Source organism: Pseudorca crassidens, chromosome 6, assembly GCF_039906515.1.
Source record: "Pseudorca crassidens isolate mPseCra1 chromosome 6, mPseCra1.hap1, whole genome shotgun sequence".
In the NCBI taxonomy this organism is placed as follows: domain Eukaryota; kingdom Metazoa; phylum Chordata; class Mammalia; order Artiodactyla; family Delphinidae; genus Pseudorca; species Pseudorca crassidens.
The window spans coordinates 2,929,770-2,949,747 of NC_090301.1; the positions used below are offsets into that span (position 1 = coordinate 2,929,770).

The window sequence follows — 19,978 nt, forward strand, 5'->3', positions numbered from 1 at the left end:
TCTCTTATCCTTAGTCTGTGCTTCACTGAGGATGTACGGAGTACTGTGTGTAAACATGGGATAATTATTTTCACTGCGGTTTTGTTACACTCTGGTTATTATGATCATTAGTTTCATTTTGCTTTCAACTTCAGGGCTTTTCCTGCTGGTGGGAATGTAAAATGGTGCATCTGCTGTGGAAACTAGTTTGGCAGTTCCTCACAAATTAAAAATAGATCTATCACACAACATTGTAAATCAAGTGTACTTCAATGAAAAATAAATTTAAAAATAAAAAATAAATAGATCTACCATACGATCTAGCAATTCCACTCCTGGGTATATACCCCCCAAAATTCAAAGCAGTGGATTAGAAGAGATAGGCGTGCACCCATGTTCATAGCAGCATTTTTCACAAGAACCAAAAGGTGGAAGCAACCCAAGTGTCCATCCATAGATGAAGTCGTGAACAAAATACGGTTTCTCCATACAATGGAAATACTATTCAGCCTTAACAAGGAAGGAAATCCTGTCGCATGGATGAACCTTGAGGACGTTTTGCTAAGTGTTAGAATAAGCTAGTCACAGAAGAGTGACTGCTGTATGGTTTCACTTATATGAGGTCCCTGAGTGGTCAGAATCATCACCGGGACAGAAAGTAGGGTGGGAGTTGTCGGGGGAGGGGGAGTTGGTGTTTAATGGCCGCAGAGTTCAGTTTGGGAAGATGGGAAGGTTTTTGGAGATGGATTGTGGTGATGGTTGCACAACAACGTGAATGTACTTAATGCCACTCAACTGTACGTGTAAAAGTAGTTAAGGGCTTCCCTGGTGGCACAGTGGTTGAGAGTCCGCCTACCAATGTAGGGGACACGGGTTCGTGCCCCGGTCCGGGGAGATCCCACATGCCGCGGAGCAGCCGGGCCCGTGAGCCATGGCCGCTGAAGCTACGTGTCCGGAGCCTGTGCTCCGCAATGGGAGAGGCCACAACAGTGAGAGGCCCGCGTACCGCAAAAAAAAAAAAAAAAAAGGTCTTAAGGGACTTCCCTGGTGGCGCAGTGGTTGATAATCTGCCTGCCAGAGCAGGGGACACGGGTTCGAGACCTGGTCTGGGAAGATCCCACATGCCACGGAGCAACTCGGCCCGTGAGCCATAACTACTGAGCCTGTGCGTCTGGAGCCTGTGCTCCACAACAAGAGAGGCTGCAATAGTGAGAGGCCCACGCTCACCGCAACTAGAGAAAGCCCTCGCACAGAAACGAAGACCCAACACAGCCAAAAATAAATAAATAAATTTATTTTTTTAAAAAAAAGTAGTTAAGATGGTAAATTTTATGTTACATGTATTTTTACCACAATTTTAAAAATGAAACCCCCCCCACATTTACGTGGTTAATTATCTAAGTTAAATAAAAGGCACAGTTAGACATGCTTTTGTCTCTGTTCCCTTCACCCTTATTTCCTGATTCTTTTCAGTGTTTCTTTTTACAAAAATAAGCAAATCCACGTATGTATTTTTATTTTCCTACTTGCTTACACTGAAGGTAGTATACTGTATGCAGCAGTGCGTTACACTCCTTCAGGTGACTTCCTCGGAGAAGGTGAAAACAGTTTTGTGTTTATTTTACAAGGAAGGCAACTGAACAGCTGAAGGGAAGCTTGCACATGTAGCATTTAGTGTCAGATTTGCAGTACTTGTGCTGGTACAGGTCTCTGATGGCAAAAAGAAACACTTCTGGAATCATACCTGCAGTCTTCTCTGTAGCACGCATCATATTAATACAGCGGATCTTGGCATCTGCAATCCTGGGATGGTCAGAAGAGGATGGAGCGTCCACCTCCCAGCCTCAGCTTTCCGAGCCTGGCAAGACCACCGAGTCCCTGCATTTGCTCACCTGCCAGAGTTGCTGAAGTCCAAGCAGGGTCTGGCTTGTCCTCACAGCCAGATTGGCTGTCCCAGTGCCTCCCTCTCCGATTGCGAAGGGAGAACTGGAACAGAAAATGGCAGCAAAAAGAGCTACGATCAGGGGACTCTGTTGAACGACTTTCCCACCAATAGAACAGCAGTTCTCTGACGGCTGGGCAGATGGGAAGGAGATGAGGGACAAAGCAATGTGGAGCAAAAGTCGCTTGAGTGTGGGAGGCCAGGCCTGTGGACGATTGGTACCGAGGGAAGGCACGTGGGTCGTGAGTGTGGACCTCAAAGCCCACTCCCTCCTCAGCATGGTGGTCTTGGGGGAGAACTTGGAGGGTAGCGGGAGGAGAGTGGGTTTTCAGCCGTTTGTTGAGGGAGAACCCGCTGCAGAGCACGCAGCTTCCTATTGTGCGTTTAGGAAGCTGGCCGCGTATCGTATCGGGTGCGTGTGGAGGAGCTCTGCTGAGGGGGATTGGAGCGCGCCGGGAAGTGCGAGCCCACACATCCACGTGGCTGGTTCCGGACAGGCCTCGTCGGGTGTGGTCCTGTTCCAGTTGTCACTGACCATGAAGGCAGGTGGTGTGGCTTCGTGCTCTTGTGATGCACAGCCTTAGAGTTGGCACTGGCCTCTGGAGCTGACTGGCGTTTGCACACACACGTCTTAGATAGCCCGTGACACTGAGTGCAGGCAGAGTGACAGCCAGCTTGCGGTGTCCGTTTCTGAAGCGTAAGTGGCTTTTCCTGGGTCTGCGATTCTGTCCGTTGTTGCTTTCTCCTGTCACTCCAGTAGTTGAGCGAGTGTAAGATTTCCACTCTGTGTAGAACTTTGCTCAGTAAACAAGAATGGAAATGGCAACTTCTGTGTTGTGGACACACATTTTTCTTCATTAGACTCAAGAATTGTTCCACGTTTTGTGTACTGAGTTGTGCTGGTAGTAACTGGGGCTTTGGGACCTGCCATTGCACACAATCTCACTGAAACAAGCTGGGTTTATGACTTGGGGGTGGGGTTGGGTGCGCACCAGGCACCCAGTTCCTCGATCCTGAAGAAGCGCTTTGTTGGCTTCTCACGGTGCTCGTGCTTTGAGCTGCTTCCTCAAAGGCGCTCTTGAGGCTGAGGGATCCCGCCCCCCGCCCCACTTCACTCTTCAGCTCGGCCCCTGTGCACTTCGGCCCCTCTTGCTGCGCGTTTTACTGTTTGCACTTGAGAAGACTGCTCAGCTCTTCACAGACACCAGCAGAAGTCTTCGTTGCTGGTGATTCAGCTGTGACCACTGGGAGGGTGAGGGCGACTTTGTGGGCACAGTGAAGGGCCAGGGGCCAGGCTGAGCTCTGACTCTATGAGACAGCAGCCCAGACCCAGGCGAGCAGCTTCTGGCCATGTGTGTCCATCACACAGCATCTCCAGAGCTTGTTCTGTCGTTTGGGAGCCCCGTGGTGACAGTACACCTCCACGCACGCACAGCTGCTGTTTGCTGAGTGCTCTGACGCACCTTGTCGAGCGTGGGTTCTGGTTTTACACATGAGGGTCTAGATGCTTGGGAGGTTGCAGCTGCCCGAGGTCACACAACAAGTACACCGCCCGGATTGTCCTTGGGAGTGTCAGGCTAGGGACTGTTTCTTCTGCTGACAGAACTCTGTCTTACAATGTGGAGTCTTTTTATAGGTCACCTTCCCATCTCCCTATCCCTCATCTAAAAATAGAATGGGTGGAAGTATAATGCTGTGCAGAACACTGCCATTTGTATTTAAGTCATATTAAATCTTATTCATACCCAGTGTAAAGAAAACTCGCTTCCAAATCTGGGAATAGTCATTTTCAGGTATTTTCTGAATCTGATTAGAGTGAAATGCAAAATATCCCTCTGTTCCAGCTATTCTTAACTCTGGTGACATGGTTGAATCACGTGAGAAGCTTTACGATAAAAACAAAGCCAGGTCCCCATCCAATCAAGTTTGACCATGGACTGTGGGCAAATCAATGGATTAGGCCCAGGGCTGCCGTATGCCAGCTAGAGGGGGCGCTGTCCCCATCAGTGTGCTGTTGGGCTGAGGAGCCAGGGGCAGCAGGAGTGTGAACGACCTAGAACAAAGAAGACTCAGCACAGAAATGCTCAGACGCTGCTATGTATTAGAGGCTAAGAGATGCGGATTCCACAGGTTACATCTTCTACTCTATCCCATTTTTCTGCTTTTAAGATCGGATTCTGAGTACTGTGACCCGTGACTGTCAGATGGAATCTGAATTTGCTTTTCCCCTCATTTTAGGGACGGGCGTGTCCTGGGTGTGCTGGAGGTGTCCCGCTCCATTGGGGATGGGCAGTACAAGCGCTGTGGGGTCACTTCTGTGCCAGATATCAGACGCTGCCAGCTGACCCCCAACGACAGGTAAAACCTCCCAGAGGCACAGGTGTGCACGCACATGGTTTTGTTTCTCTTCTGATTTCTTCCAGTTTGTGTAGTGAACCTGGGGTGGGCAGCCATGTCTCGGGCACTGTGCTAGGCCCTAGAGGTGCAGGGATAAATAAAATACCGTTTCTGCTCTCGTGGGGTCCATAGTCTGCCGGGGGGAGCACCTGTGAATGGGCGGTTCCAGTCTAGTGTGTCTTAAGAGTGTGGGGTGCTCTGGGAGACTTTGGCTGTGGGGGGAGAGAGGCATCCTTGCTGGAGAAAAGAGAAGGGCTTTTTGGCAGAGCGGACACAGGGACAGGATGAAGATGTGGCCAGGCAGATGCCATAATAGGGAGTCAGGAAAGTGATGGCAGGGTACCTGGGGACAGATTGTAAAGGCCCTGGATTCTTTGCTGAGGAGCTTGAATTTTAGCTCATAATTGGTGGAGAATCCTGGGAGGTTTGTAAGCAGAGTCAAGTTAGGTTGAGAAAGAGACCCCTTGTTTAATTGTCCAGCCCCTAATTCTGAGCTGCTTGAAGGTGAGGCACCATGCCTAGTGCCAGAAGCCCTCAGCAAGTCAGTGTTAGAGGCTGGAGTAGGACGGAGCCCAGCGGCCAGTGAGGAACTGATGCACTGGCCCTCGCTGCGGGTGGGGATGGGGGAGGTGAACTAAGGCAGCAGTGGAAGGAGACCGGGGAGGCCAGTGCTGCGAGGGAGGAGGCTTACCCCGGCCCCCTGCCTGCTGAGTGAGCGTCTCGGGACACGGTTCCACCAGCTCCTCTGGTTTTCTAGATGATGCCTCAGGGGAGTCTCGTCTGTCCCCACATTAGACCTGGCCCCCTGTTGTATGTACTGCTCGAGCTCCCTCTGCTTTGGATCATGGCCAGTTGCTTAGGGTCTGTCACGTCAGTGGAAGGGGCCGGCACCTGCTTGGACCTGTGCCCTGGTAGATACGTGTTGAATGAATGCCCAGTCAAAAGAGGAAAACCAGGACCTGGGTATTAAAATGAGGAGAAAAGGGTGTTAGATCTGTGGAGAAACTGTCCTAGGAGAACCTGAACTGTCTCGTCTCATCCATCATTGTTCAGAAAGACTTTCCTTGGGAAGTCTAGAGGGGGCTTTGAAAGGGAGGTAGTCCTGTTCTCAGATGGTGAAAGTGGAAGGTGGTTCTCCCTTCACGTGGGGAGTGAGTGCTTGAGAACATTCCTTAAGTCCACAAACTGTCAGTTTTATTGGGTTGGCCAAAAAGTGCCTTTGGTTTTTTTAAGTAAAAATAAAAGACACATTTTTCATTTTCACCAAGAACTTTATTGAAGAACGTATTCACCCTTTTGTTCCACTACCTTCTGCCATTTTTCAGCCAACTTCACAATCCCATCTTCCCCAAACTTTTTATCTTTTTGAGCAAAGAACTGTTCCAGGGGCCTTTTACAGTCCTCCAGGGAATCGACATTGTTTTCCATTGAGACAATTTTGTAAAGACTGAAATAAATGGAAATCCGAAGGTGCAATGTCTGGTGAATATGGTGGATGAATCAAACTTCCCAGCCAAGCTGGAACAGTTTGTGCCTGGTCATCAAAGAAACATGCAGTTTTGCGTTATCCTGCTGGAAGATTATGCGTTTTCTCTTGACTAATTCTGGACACTTTTCGTCGAGTGCTGCTTTCAGTTGGTGGAATTGGGAGCAGTACTTGTTGGAATTAATCGTTTGGTTTTCCAGAAGGAGCTCATAATAGAGGACTCCCTTCCAATCCCACCATATACACAACATCACCTTCTTTGGATGAAGACCGGCCTTTGGTGTGGTTGGTGGTGGTTCATTTAGCTTGCCCCACGATCTCTTCCGTTCCACATTATTGTCACTTTTCATTGCCCATCATGATTTGTTTTAAAAACAGAACATTTTCATTACATTTCAGTAGAGAATCACATGCGGAAATGTGGTCAAGAAAGTTTTTTTCGCTTAACTTACGTGGAACCGAAACATCAAAGCGATGAACATAACCAAGCTGGTGCAGGTGACTTTCAGCGCTTGATTTGGATATTTCGAGTGTGTCGGCTGTCTCCAGCGTGGTATAACGTTGATTGTTCTCAACTAATGTCTCGATTTGATCACTGTCTACTTCAACTGGTCTACCCAACCATGGAGCGGCGTCCAGTGAGAAATCTCCAGCACAAAACTTCGCAGACCACTCTTGACACATTCGATCAGTCACAGCACCTTCTCCATACACTGCACAAATCTTTTTTTGCATTTCAGTTGCGTTTTTACCTTTCTTGAAATAATCATAATATGCCAAAAATGTTGCTTTTTTCCTCCCATCTTCAATATTAAAACGGCTACACAAAAATTCACCAATTTTGATAAGTCTTTTTTTTTTTTTTTTTTTTTTTTGCGGTACGCGGGCCTCTCACTGTTGTGGCCTCTCCCGTTGCGGAGCACAGGCTCCAGACGCGCAGGCTCAGCGGCCATGGCTCACGGGCCCAGCCGCTCCGCGGCACGTGGGATCTTCCCGGACCGGGGCACGAACCCGTGTCCCTGCATCGACAGGCGGACTCTCAACCACTGCGCCACCAGGGAAGCCCAATAAGTCTTTTTTTTAAATGTACGCTGATATGACAGCTGTCACATACAATCTAACAAAATTGTTTCGAATGAAGTTAAAGACAACTGAGTGCTACTAGAGCCATCTTACAGAAAAAAACTGAACGAACCTTTTGGCCCACGCATTATGTTTGGGAAATGGCTCGAGGCGTGTGGTGATAGAAATTTAGCATGTATTTATCATAACACCCGATGGATTTTATTCGGTGATTTTCCTAGAGTTTGTCTAAGAAGTGGGTTTAGGTTAATCCATAATTTTTGGTGAACAGAGAGTAGTCCCAGTTTTGATGTATAACATTTCACCTACAAATATTTTTAAGTAGTTTTAACCTTTGTCTCATAGAAGTTAAATTGGTTTTAAAAAATGTTTAGCCTTTGAGTAGTTGGACAAATATTTTTACCTCCACTGCCAGGCCATTTAATAAAGTTTGCTGCTAAAACCCATTTATATTTTTTCTCTGTGTTGTAGGTTTATTTTGCTGGCCTGTGATGGCCTCTTCAAGGTCTTTAACCCAGAAGAAGCCGTGAACTTCATCTTGTCCTGCCTTGAGGTAAGAAGTCTCACAAGGGAGAGGGTGCCAGTCGTCCCAGCTGCACTTGGGCTTTAGAGGAGGAGTCCCGAAGCCCCCTTCCTCCCCCATGTTCCCTGTAGTTGGGAGTGGGAACTCCAGCCCGGGGACTCACCGGTCAGTTTGTCCTGCCCGCCCTGATGGGGACTGGGGAGCAGTTCTTCCTTGTGGCAGTGGTGTCTCAGGAGAGTGATGGGGTGCAGGGTCCCCACTCACCAGTGCCCCTTTCCTGCCCGGTAGGATGAGAAGATCCAGAGCCGAGAAGGGAAGCCCGCCGTGGACGCCCGCTACGAAGCCGCCTGCAACAGGCTGGCCAACAAGGCGGTGCAGCGGGGCTCGGCGGACAACGTCACCGTGATGGTGGTGCGGATAGGGCACTGAGGTGCTGCGGGCCGGGGCGCGGCGTGGTGTTGACTTCCAATGTTCATTTTGTGTGTTGTGCACATTATGTGTTTCGTGTACTCCTGTGGGATTCCCATGGTTGTAAATAAAGGTTTTGTTTTTTTTTTTCTAGACTTTGGAGTTATCTTATTACATTTTGAGCAGCTCTTGACCTTTCAGAGGTTGTGTTTGCTTTCGAACATGCTTTGGGTCTCTCCTCGTTAAAACCCTTATAGGCATCTTGGGTTGGCCAGTGGTAACGGCCCATCCTTAGTAAGCTGCTCGTTGTGCAGTGCTCTGTGGTTTACGCGCACCTTTCCTGTGCTGTTTCACCCTCCTGATAACTGCCTGGGGAAGTGGCATTTTACAATGAGGAAATCGAGGTAATGACTGCATTGGACAGGCCACGACTAGAGCCCAGGGCTGCTGGAGCACTCTGGCTGCTTTCAGCTTTCTATACAAAAATAAGGTTACAAAACGTTATGCGGCATGATCCCAGGCTCAGCCAGGGGAACAAGGTGAGGTGGTCACTCTGTGGAGCAGCGTGCCCCCAACGGGCCCTCCAGAAACACCACGGGATTCTGCTTATTTCCAGTTCTGTGATGACAGATGCAGTCTGGCTGAGGGACTCTAAGAAGGGCTGGGTTTACTGGGTCTCCCGTCTGGGTCCCCTGGGTGCAAAGTGCGTACTTTTCCAGGTTTGAGCAGCCAAGCTGCTGTTCCCTGTGGCCGGGTCCAGCCTCCCGTCTTAGTCTTAGGAACGTGCATTCAGTTGGTTCTGTGCTGGGCTGGGGCTGATGGTCACGATCACACTTCCGTCAGAGATGTTACAAATGCATGATGAGCCTACTCAGGAAAACAAACTTTAAAATTCTTTTCAAGCCCTTATTTATATGTAAAGCAGGCCATTGGTATTGCTGTAATTACTTAGTAAAGCAGCTTTTAGGTCTGTGTAAATGCTGCCTCAGGATGATGTAAGATTCTGAAAATTTGCTTTTGAAGCTGTTTTGTCATGTTTGCTGGCCCTGCCCAGCCTGCGCACATGGCCTTATCACCTCGTCAGTTCTGTCAGTGGGACCGGCCTCCCTACAAGTACCTCGGGAGCGTTTCCAGCACACCCTTCCCCAGAGTGTTAAGAGCCAGGTTTCACTCCTGCTGAGGACTGGGAAGACGCGGTGTGGCGTCGCGGAAGGAAAGAACCTCAGCGTCTCAGAATTGGGAAGTGGGACAATTTATTCAATAAACATTTTCTTACAGCAAACAAGGCACCAGTCTTTGACCATGTATCCCTAATCCCCAGACCGCTAGTGTCCTAGAGCTGGGAGAGGCTTGGCGCTGGTCTTCCCTGGACGGGCTGTCCCTGCCACCTTCTCCATGGGTCTGAGGGCCCCCATGGGCTGGAAACATCCTTCCGCCTCCCCTCCCAGAGCTCACTCCTCCGTCCTTGGTGAGCCTGGCCTAAATGACTAAGACTCTATATTTTAAGGTCAGCCCTTTGTTTCTATAATTTTGTATAATCACATAAAATAATTCTCAAAAGTCAGTTTATATATATATGTGTGTGTGTGTATATATATATATATATTCCACCTGACAATATTATACAATAAATACTTCAATAAATTGCTGTGTGACACACTCATATTGAGAAAATGAAAGAGATCTGTGGGTTTTTCAAGGGTAAAAGATAGCTTCTCTAAAATATCTGGATACAAAGTGAAATCCAGAAAAGGGCGTGGCCACACCATCCCTTATCAGAGAGCGTGGGCAGGCAGGACCCGGCCAGCTGGTACTTCCTGGTAGGGCGGGTACGAGTCCTACTGAGAACTGTGCCAGGACTGCCAAAGGGCACAGAGTGGTGGTTTGTGTGCACTGCGCCTGGGGTCCCCTGGCTGGGAGGGAAAGGTCTGAGCCTGACTGTGGCGCTGGAAGCTTAGGGCTCCGGGGCATCAGCTAGGCCTGGCCACAGTCACCTGCTCATCCCAAGGCCAGCTAGAAGGTTACGGTGAGAGGGGACTGCAGCCATTGCCCACTTCTCTCCCAGGCCTGAGAAGGGGGCAATGGCTTACCAGACCAGCTTGGCCCCCAGGACATCTTATGGTACCCCGTTCCTGTAGCCTGTTTTGTGTGTAGGTACAGGGGTTGGGTAACTTCCTCAGCAGGCAGCGGGGGCCCTGCACCTTGAAAGAAATTGCAGCAACTCCCAGACCCCCATCACCACTGCTACCCGCATCCCATCACTGCTGCAGCAGCACAGAAGGACTTGGGACCTGGTCTTCTCAGGACACCCATCTGAGCTTGGGGCCATAGTCCCACCCCCGTGGGGAAGATTCTTTCAAGAGCCCCAGAGCTGGATAGACCCAGCGAGGCTAGGCTGCGGTTGGGCACCGAGAGCCTGTCAGCTTGTGGGAAGCGTCCGCTTCATCCGTGCAGATGGGCAGGCAGGGCCTGGCCGCCCCTGACCTGCAGGGTTGTTCTAGCTCTTTCGTCTGGTGGGTGGATCCCAGCAGTGAGCCAGGGCCGCAAGGGGGTGGGCAAGGGGCCCTCATCCACGAGAGGGTCTGTGACGGAGGAGGAGGGTGCAGCTCCTATGTGGAAAGGCTGGGTGAGCGTGCAAGTGACCTTGCACGTGTCACAAGTGAAAACAGCTCCAGACTGTCACTGTCCCCGTCAGCCCCCATCCAGTGTCTCTCTGGTGCCTGAGGCTGCTATGCCCCGGGGCCACAAGGAGAGGCTTGGGCCCCGTGGCCCCTGCAGGCTAAAGGCAGGGCTGGGAGAGGGGCAGGTGGGGACCAGGCAGGCTGGGCGGCCTCTGCCCTCCGTCCTGGCACTCCCAGCAGGCAGCCCGTGAGAACACTAAGAAAGATGGAAAAGGTGGGGCTGGGCCACAGCAACGAAGCTGAGGCTGCCAGGGCCACTGGGGCCAGGAGGGGCCCAGGTCTGCAGCTGGGGAGGGACAAAGCACGTGCTCCTGGGCACACTGAAACGTCTCCCCTTTAACTTAAGCTGGCATCCTGAAATCATTCCCAGTCTGGGACTGCCAGTTTGCGTGTCACCTCCCCAGGCTGCCTGTAGTGGCATCTCTGGGTTGACCTGCGGTGGCCAGTGTGGGCAGTTCGGCGGGCTCCCTCCTGCGTGTGGCCCCCGCCACTCCGCCACGGCCCCGAGATTGTTCGCACTCCTGCTCCATTTGCCCGGCGAGAGAGAGAGCCTGGGGTGGCCGTTCATACACCGAGGAGGACAGCACTGAAGTGGGAGCCACCGCGCACTGTGAGGGAGGAGCTGCTGGCATTGTCCAGGAAGACGGAGGTGTACTGCCCCGCCTGCGGGGAAGGTCAGCGTCAGCCTGGATGCCGCCGGCCTGCAGGTGCGCCCACCACACACCATGCCCGCCCCGCCCCGCCCCAGCCCGCCCAAGGACAGGAGCGAGGGCCGGCAGGCAGGGCTTGCCCTCAAACCCAGCACCCCTGACGCCTGGTCTAGTGCCTCCTCCCCAGCTCCATCAGCCCCGGCACCAATGGGCTCCCTGTAGTGCATGTGCAGGGGAGCAAGCCTCTGCTCAGGGCCAGAGCGGGGCTCGAGCGTCAAACAGTTCCCTCTGCTGCACTCGAAGCCTGAAAGCGTGCTGAACTCACGTGTGACGGTGCCCCTTCCCCCCACAGGCCCGGCCACTGACCCATCTGGTAGAGCCACGGTCGGACTGGTACTCTGCCTGGCTACTCCGAATGTGGTCCAGGCATCAGCAGGGTCACATCCCCAGATGTGAGCTGGGAACTCCCAGAGATGCAGAATCTGGGCATTTGCATCTTAAGACCCCAGGCACGCTGTGTGCCATCTGAGCTCACGCAGCAGTGCCAGGGACCAGACCTCTAAACGCCTTCCAGCAACCAGAGCCGCCTGCAGCCACAGCCTGGCCTCCGATCCTGGCTTTGCTGTGCGAGCTTGGGCAAATACTTAACACTTCTGTGCCCTCGTTCCCTTATTTGTAAACAGGGGAATAATATTTTCTACCTCAAAGTGCTGTGAGTAATGGGTAATTTATGTTAAGTGCTCAGAACGGGCCTGGCCTAGTTAGTGCTATTTACATGTGAGCTTTATTCCGCACATCTGTACCTAAATTTTTCTTTCTTAGGAAATCTCATCTTTTCATCAGTTTCTCAAGCCCTTGCCCAAATCCCCACAGTTCTAGAAAGAGACTGTCAGTTGGGGTTTTGTGTAGGAAATAACTGCATCTGCTTCCCGAAGTCCCAATGGGCCAGGGGGTCGTGATGTCATCCTGGGCAAAGAGCTGACCTCTGTCACTGCCCCCCGCCCCCTTGCCCACTGAGTCCCTTCCGAAGGGCTCGTTACGGCCAGAAGCACCAGTCCTCAATATGGGGGGGCCAGATCTGGGGAAAGGAGCCCCGGTCTCGGCCTGGCTCTGCCTGGGCTAGCGGGAGTGCTCTGTGCCGCCCTGACCCTTGCCCGGACCTGGAGGCTGAGGGCACTGCACCCAGAGCTCTGAGCACCCACCAGCACCCCTCCCTGCCCAGTCACCCCCACGGCTGTGTCCGGGTGGTGGCCCCCCCCATAGCTGAGCCTGCCCCACACACCTGCAGATACAGAACGCCGTTGACCGAGATGGTGAAGAACTCGCTGCTGCTCTCCAGCCCCATGACAGCCTCCAGGGAGCTGCGGCCAAAACAGAAAGAGGGTGGGCCTGAGACCCCTGCCCCAGAACCACCAACTTCACCCACAATGTGCTCACAATCACCGCAGCGCCCGACACCAGCAAAGTGCCATGAGAACGGCTGTCTTAGCCGGGGCTTCCGGTGGAGGTGGCATCTGAACTGGGTCCCCAAGAGGAGTAAGAACAGGCTCCACAGGGCTGAAGGTGTGCCGTGAGGGCCGGGCAGCAAATCCTGGCTCTGATGGGAAGCGAGACACTGGCCGGTGCAGCTGGAGGTGCGGGGCTGGCAGCAGCGAGGCTGGGTTCAGGCCAATGGGCGCAGGGCTTTCCAAACCAGAGTGAGAAGATTTGAACTTCACCCATGCATGCCCTCTGCAACCGCTGTGGAGCGCCTGCTCTCTGCCTGGGCTGTTCTGGGTGCTGGGGACACCGAAGGAGCAGCCCTGCCCTCCCGGACCAGCAAGAGACGGGAAGCTGGACAAGTTCACGGAGAAGGGCTGGGAGAGAGCCTGGGGAGGGTCCGCACAGACTGGTCAGGACAGGCCTGGGGACGCGACGCTGGCGCCTCGGGTCGCCGGAGGGGAGTCAGTCCCCTGTGGGGGGCGGGCAGAGCAGGGGCTGGGGCGGGCCGGGCCCCCACGTCCCGGGTCGGGAGGAACGCCTGACGGTGGCCGGGGGAAGCCCCGAGGGAGGAGGCGGGCGCCCGGGCTGCGCGCCCTGCCCGCGCCCACTCACGCGTGGTGCTGGCACCGGGACTGGATGCAGATGAGTAGGCGCAGGCGGTCCCGGGGGCGCGGCGGCGCCCGTCTCGTCTGCTCCGCCAGCGCTGCGGGGGAGGCACGGGGGCGGTCACCGGGCGGCAGGAACCAAGCGCGGCGGGGCGCCCCCCCCAGGCCCCGCCCCAGCCCCGGGCCTCACCCACGTGCAGCGTGGCGGCGAGCGCGTAGAAGCCGGCGACGGGCGCCGTGTACTGGCCGCTGGTCAGGTTCAGGCCCGGGCCGCGGCGGAAGGCGCCCTCGGCGTTGGGCTGCGGGCGCACGGACGGTCACCCCGGGCCCACCGCGCCCGCCCCGCCCCGGCCGCCCCGGCCCGGACTCACCACGTAGTAGACGCCGAGCTCGTGCAGCGCGCGCCGCTCCACCGACGCGTCCCGGCGCAGGCGGCAGTGGAAGGCGGCCTCGATGCGCGGCGCCCGCGGACCCGGGGCCAGGGGCGCAGCCAGCAGCGCCAGCACGCCCGCGCCCCCCGCCGCCGCCGCCTCCTCCTCCTCGTCCTCCTCGTCCTCCGCGGGGACGGCCGGCACCGCGGCGGGGCCGCGCGGGCGGGGCTCAGGCTCCAAGCACTCTCGTGTGCGCACCGCGCCTGGCACAGAGCGAGCGGTGGCCGCGCCGGGACCACCTCGCTCGCCCTTCCGTGTCCCGCCCGGACCCCTTCCCCAAACCCGGGCGCTGCTGAGAGCGCGGGGGGCCATTACCGGTTACCCCGGAACCGCGCGCCGGGCGCACGCAGTCGGGCCTGGCGGGTCTTCGGAAACTGCCTCCTGATCCTGCGGCTGCACCTGTTTCCTTTCACGCTTTGGCTACTGGGAAGCTCAGGGCTGATTCACCCAGGACCCTCGTTCTCCTGCTTCACCTGCCTATCCTACCGCTTCTTCCCCCTTCCCGCTGCTGTTTCTTCTCTGTTTACATTTTTGTTGTATCAGGGAATGCAATAGTTTAAGCCAGACTGGTCATTTTTGAAAAGAAGCTGGGTATAAATAAATAATTTTGCAGCTATATTGCACATAATATGGAGGTTCTTCAGCCGCTGAAGCTGGTCTATTTAAATGAACAGTACATTAAACTGAAGGGGGAAAAAGACTCAGTAGCTCTTCACAATGACATTATCTAGTCAATAGCGTGAGCGGCGACTCAGCAGCTGGCCACAGTGCAGGGACACCGCCCTCGGTGCCGGAGCCCCGCTCAGCGCTGCTCTCTCCGCCTGCGGCCTCCAGCGGCTGCCCCATCCTCCTCCCTGTGCTGCCCCCAGACACCATCCTCCTTGCCCCATGAGGGCGGCCTCCTGGTGCCCTCCCATGCGGCTCTGAGGCCAGCGGCAGAGATCTGTCAGGAGAAGAGGCGGGGGCACAGGTGATCAGGGGGTAGAAGGGGGCCTGTGTTACTGGGCTGAGCCTCCGATCTCCCTGGTGTCACTGCGGGGATCAGAGGAGCACTTTACAAGCTTACGGGGCCCTGAGCCCCCTCTGACAGTCCCCATGGGCTTAGATCTCTCGGCCTTTGCTAGGCTCACCGGACTCGCAAGTGGGGCGTGGATGCTGGTCCCCAGGCCCCTGCTGAACACCGAGTGGCCAAGTCCACCTTCCTCTGGAAGCCACCTCCTCACCACGCTCCTCCCACCTCCCCCGCAAGCTCCCGACCCACGGCCTTGACCCAGGCCAGCACCGGAGCAGAAGCCTCCTTGGGATACGGGTCAACAGACAAAGGTCTAGCCCACCTCAGCTCCTCCAGGATGCCCTCCCCGGCCCCGCTCACACCGGGGGTGGGGTGGGGGCCCCGCCCTACCTTTCAGCAGCAGCTGGAACTCTTTCAGCAGGACCTCAGGTGGGGTGATGGGGCCCGGGGGGCCCTGGGGGCCGGGGGGCCCTGGGGGACCTGGCAGGCCGAGCTGAAAGAGAAGCTTGACGGTGAAGACATCTGAACAGGCAGGCTGGGGACCGCGGGCACCCCCTCTGCAAGCTCTTGCCACCGAGCCTGGCAAGGGGGTGGGGTCCTGCTTTGACCCCTGGGGTGGAGGTCAGCCTCCAGGGCCTCCGATTCCCCTGAGGAGGCAGTGAAAGCTGCAGGCACAGGGCCTCAGGGTGGTGGGGCCCCTGGGGCAGGGCTGGGGGGAGGAAAGTGCACGAGCGGGGAAGCAGAGGGCTGCAGCCCAGCCCCGGGGCTGGATTTCCTGATGCAGGGAAAAGGGGAGGGAGGGACACGCCAAGCTGCTTTCCACTCTCAAGGTCGTCTCAGCAGCAGTTGGCAAGCTCTCCCTGTGCCTGGCCCAGCACCGGGGCCTGGGGTCCTCAAGGAGCCCTCACTGGGCTGGGCTGGTACCCACCCAGGAGCAAGGAAGTCCCCTGCAAGGAGGAGCCTGGGGGAGCCCCCAGCTCAGCGTCGGGGGTGACGGGTCAGGCCATGGTGACAGCCCAGCAGCCCGGCTGCCTCAGGCTCAGAACCCGGCACTCGGTCACTGGGTCAGATCTGGGGCAGGGTGAGGCCCAAACTCAGCATGGGCAGCACAGCCGTGACCAGAGCGCTCACCCCAGGGGACACAGCCCTCCTTGGGGCTCAAGGCAAGAGTCAGCCGTCAGGACCAGGTGCCAGGTCCCTGCCAGGCTGAATGAGAGTGGGGGCCAGCAGCTGCCAGGGCCCCCACGTCCCCCAGCCACTAGGAACCAGACCGTGTCACCCCAGCCCGCCCGTAGGCCCCTCCAGCTTGCTCCCTGACTGCCCTACCAGGCCAGCCCAGGCCTCCCGTGCCAGGATGCAGAGGGGAGAGAAAGCGGGGAGCCAGTGAGGCTGCCTGGCATTCCAGGGGTGCAGGGTAAACGGTTGGAACAGGCCCCAAACTCAGGGTCACTAGGCCCCAGCTTGACAGTTCTGTGCCCTCTGGCCCGAGGGTGAGGGTCTCTGCTCGTTGGAACTGCTCAGGGTGTCCAGGGGGAGCCAGAGAGGGGTGTGGGGTGGTGGTGGTGGACTGGGGGTTTGGGGAAAGGCCCGTGGGTGGGGGCTCACACACACACACCCACCCCCCCCCACACACACACCCAAGACACACACACCCAGGACACACACACACCCAGGACACACACACACCCAGGACACACACACCCCAGGACACACACACACACACCCAGGACACACACATACACACACACCCCCGAGGACACACACACCCCAGGACACACACACACACACACACACACACCCAGGACACACACACACACACCCAGGACACACACACACACGCACACGCAACACTGGCTGGAGCTCCAGGGCTCACCTTCAACTTCCTGGCTTTGCCTCTGCTCCCCTTCTTGCTGTTGGCGCCCTTGTCACTCTGCCTAACGAAGAGCATCCAGGCATCTCGCGGATCGATGCCGCGCACTTGCTCCACGGGGGGCTCCTGGAACATGGCGGCCATCAGCCGGTCTGCCTCCCCTGGACGCTTTGCAGGAGGTCACTGTGCAGGACTGGCCTCCGGCACCCTCGGGCCCCTGTCACTGCGCCCTCCAAGACAGCACAGCCCCGGCCCCCAGCCCCGCGGAGGACGACCCCCGGGGAACAGGCCACTCCACAGCCTGGACTTGCGGGAGAAGAGGCCCCTGGGCATGGGTGCGTGGGAATCAGAGCACGTGGGAATCGGGCTCTGCTGGGCCACCAGGCCTGTCCCAGCTTCCGTCCCGGGAGCTGCAGTGAATGCACCTTCCTGGGAGTCGGAGAATCAGACCACCGGCTCCACGGGTGCTCAGGCAGGGGCCCCCGACTACCAGCAGGCCCCCCGACCAAGCCCGATGGTCCGAAGTTCCAGGGAGGCCAATTTCAGCCCTCAGCGATGATAAGCCTACAGTCCAGTGCGGTTAGGGGGACCGGGGTAGGGGGGTGTCCAGCACTGAGATATGACTCCAGGCGCCTGCACGGCATGTGACACCACTCGTCTGCCTCAGGACTTCTGAGATGCGTGACCTAAGCAAGGACAGTGATGGTTCCAGAAATGTCCATTCCCCTTCACAGTGCGTTCTGACTAGTCCTGACACGGAGGAGAGTTCCAGGAGGTACCTTGCAGGGAGAGGCCCTTGGCCCTCTGGGCAGTGGGCCTCGCACAGTCTGAGCTCCAGGCAGGGCTGCCAGCTGGGACGGAAATTGGCTCCAGAGGGCTTAGATGAGGTCATGGGTGCCGACTCCGGAGACTGATGGAAGGACCCTGGGGTCTTGGAGCCACCAGGCCCTTTCGTCAGAGGCAGACTCAGTGGTCTGGCAGCCCCTCTGCAAGGATCTGGGGCTTCCCATCAGGAGCCAGTGTGCTGTGATGGGGACGGGCTTCTGTGATGGAGGAGCCTGGGAAGCCTCGGAAAGGCCTCAGGGTGCCTGGGGCTTCCGCACATCTCCCTGGGTGCCGGGCCCCGCGAGGCGCCCCCCGACTGCTTCCTCTCCACGGACACCAGGACCTGTGGCCTCACTTCACGGCCTCACGCTGCCCTCAGTGGAAACACATGGCAGGAGGATTCTACGTGGGCTGGACGGTGTGCCACGCTGGCCCTCCAGCTGGACCAGTAGCCTGTGGAAGGACTCAGACCCCACTTTGGTTTGGGGAACTGAAACAGGTGGGACCACGTTGGTCTGGGGGTCTGGGAGATGGGCCTGCGGCAGTATGGGTGGGTATCTGGCAACTGCCCTGGCCGACTGACGTCTCCAGCCTCCAGGGGCTCTCAGAAAGGAGCCTCTGTGGACCCAAGGAAGGTCCCAGGCCAGAACCCCACCTGGAAGCACGTGAAGCCCCCTCTGCTTCCTGGCCACCACAGCCCAACATCTGGCACCCCTGCCCCCCAGGGGTTGTGGTTGGCTGGCTGGGTAGGGTTTGCCTTCAGTCCATGGGAAGTGGCCGGAGGTGATGGGAACGAGGGCTTCGGGGAGGCCCCTCCCAGGGGGCAGGCAGGGCTGGCCGCCACCTCCACCTGTCTTTAATGGGGGTGTCCTTTAGCGGGGGCATCATGGTTCCCAGAGTGATGCTGAGAGCAGAGGTGCAGGCTTGAGGCCCCAGCAAGGCTCTGCCCTTTGCACTGCCCACAGGCATCTTCAGAAAAAAGAAACTCAAAGCTCCTTCCCCGACGGCCCTCACCTCCCTGTCTGAAAGGCCCCACCCACACTGAGGGCCCCTCTGAAGGCCCCAATTCCCCAGCCTCCTCCAACCTGAGCACCCTCTTGTGTAGCAAGGGAAGGAAGAAGCAGGCTGAGCTAAGCATCACCGGCCTCGGCCAGAAATCACACGTCACCGGGGGCCCGGCACCCCACCCCTTTCTCCCCTGCACCCTCCCCAACCAGCAGCAAGGCAGTTTTTGTTTTCCAGAGAGACTTGCACCAGACAGATTGGGGGCAGGGGTGGGGTGCGGTGGTGGTCAGTAACTTGCTCACACTTTTACAAATACGTTCTTCCCAATTTCAGGAGAATGAAGTTATTTACACTTTACTCACTTCCCAACGCAGAAGTCACCAAAGAAAAGGCATTTCCCCCGGTCTGGTAGAACTTTGCTTCAATGCCAAAGAACTACCCCAAAAGCCAAGGTCACGGCTGGCCTTAAGGCGCCCGTGGGGAGGTGAAGTGAGGAGGCGTCCAGACCTCCTGGGCCTCCCCCGTAAGCAGCGTTTTTCTGCCCACTTTACAAAGGAGGACACCCAAGCCAGCCCAGGTCCCCGCTCGCGGCGCCGCGCTCCCCACCGCCCCGGAAGCAAGCGCCCTCCGCCTCCGGGGCGCCCTGGAGCTCAGGAGGTGCGGGCTCCGGGTGGGGAAGCTGAAGCCCGGAGGTCTCTGGGGCGCTGGGGCCCGGGCGAGTAGTCGGGCGGCGTCTTACCTGCGGGCTGGCGGCCGACCCTGCGGGCAGCTCGTTCCCGGGCGGCGGCTCTTCGCGGGCGCGGCTCCCCGAAGGCGCGCCGGGCTCCGGGGAGCCGAGGCCCGCGGCGGCGGCCAGCAGGCCCGCGTACGCGAGCATCAGGGCTCCGACAGGGCAGCAGGCGGGGGCCATGAGGGCGACGGGTCCCTCTCTCCTCCGAGCGCTACGTCTGGGACTCGCCCTCTGGCTCCGCGCCTTATAACGCGCTTGAATCCCCCGCGTCGCCCGGAGAGCGCGCATCACCGCCGGCGCCCCCTCCCGGCTCCCGCGCGCGCTGCAGCCGCGGGGGCGGGGGGCCGGTGCGGGGAGGGAAGGAGGCGCTGCGGGGCGGGGCACGCGTTAGGAAAGGGGGCGCGGGGTCGAGGAAGGCAGTACAGGGGAGGCAGGGGGCTCGGGGAGCGCTGGCTGGCGGTGGTCTGAGCGCCCCCTCCTGTCGAGCTCGTTTTCGCCCCAGCTCGGGACTCCCGGTCCCTCCTGCGCTCTGTCCCGCGCTTCTGCTTAGCGGGGAGCCCGGACGCCCCTTCTACCGACCCGGGGCATCCCTCTCTCCTCCCTATCCCGCGCGTCTTCTGCGGGGACCTCGAGACGCCTCCTCCCCATTCTCCCGGCCGCGCCCTGCATGTTAGATTGAGCACATCGGAGCGCAAAGACCGTCAGGGTCCCTCCTTGGAGCCCCTTTCCCAGGCGGCGGCCCCTTCCTTCCGACGCAGCCTTCTCCCCAAGGCTGGGGCGCCCTGAGATCAGAGATGGGCTCTTCCTCCCCAGCAGGGCGCACCTGCAGGGGCCTCCGGGGGCGGGGATGGGGCACGGAGCAAATCTAC

At 57.3% G+C, this 19,978-nt stretch overlaps 2 protein-coding genes across 7 annotated transcripts in view; one reads left to right on the forward strand and one right to left on the reverse strand.

Annotated features, from left to right (window-relative positions):
• The window catches only part of ILKAP (ILK associated serine/threonine phosphatase), a 29,388-nt gene extending 21,415 nt beyond the window's left edge, over nucleotides 1-7,973 (forward strand). For 4 of the 6 annotated variants that reach the window (XM_067740044.1, XM_067740045.1, XM_067740047.1 and 1 more), the window contains 3 exons: nucleotides 4,160-4,279; nucleotides 7,359-7,440; nucleotides 7,699-7,973. In XM_067740044.1, coding sequence (XP_067596145.1) covers nucleotides 4,160-4,279; nucleotides 7,359-7,440; nucleotides 7,699-7,839 — 343 coding nt within the window. In that variant the 3' untranslated portion in view covers nucleotides 7,840-7,973. Of the gene's footprint in view, nucleotides 1-4,159; nucleotides 4,302-7,358; nucleotides 7,441-7,698 lie in introns of all 6 variants that reach the window. The other 2 variants (XR_010944126.1, XM_067740046.1) reach the window with 2 other exon arrangements.
• Nucleotides 7,974-9,061: 1,088 nt separating this feature from the next.
• ERFE (erythroferrone) lies at nucleotides 9,062-19,398 on the reverse strand. The gene is made up of 9 exons (XM_067740049.1): nucleotides 19,119-19,398; nucleotides 18,543-18,563; nucleotides 16,553-16,675; nucleotides 15,070-15,172; nucleotides 13,608-13,870; nucleotides 13,427-13,535; nucleotides 13,244-13,334; nucleotides 12,432-12,510; nucleotides 9,062-11,162 (listed from the first exon to the last, which is right to left on the reverse strand). The coding sequence occupies exons 1-9, from the start codon at nucleotides 19,395-19,397 to the stop codon at nucleotides 11,064-11,066; spliced, it is 1,167 nt and encodes a 388-aa protein (XP_067596150.1). The 5' UTR covers nucleotide 19,398; the 3' UTR covers nucleotides 9,062-11,063.
• Between the last annotated feature and the right edge of the window lie 580 nt (nucleotides 19,399-19,978).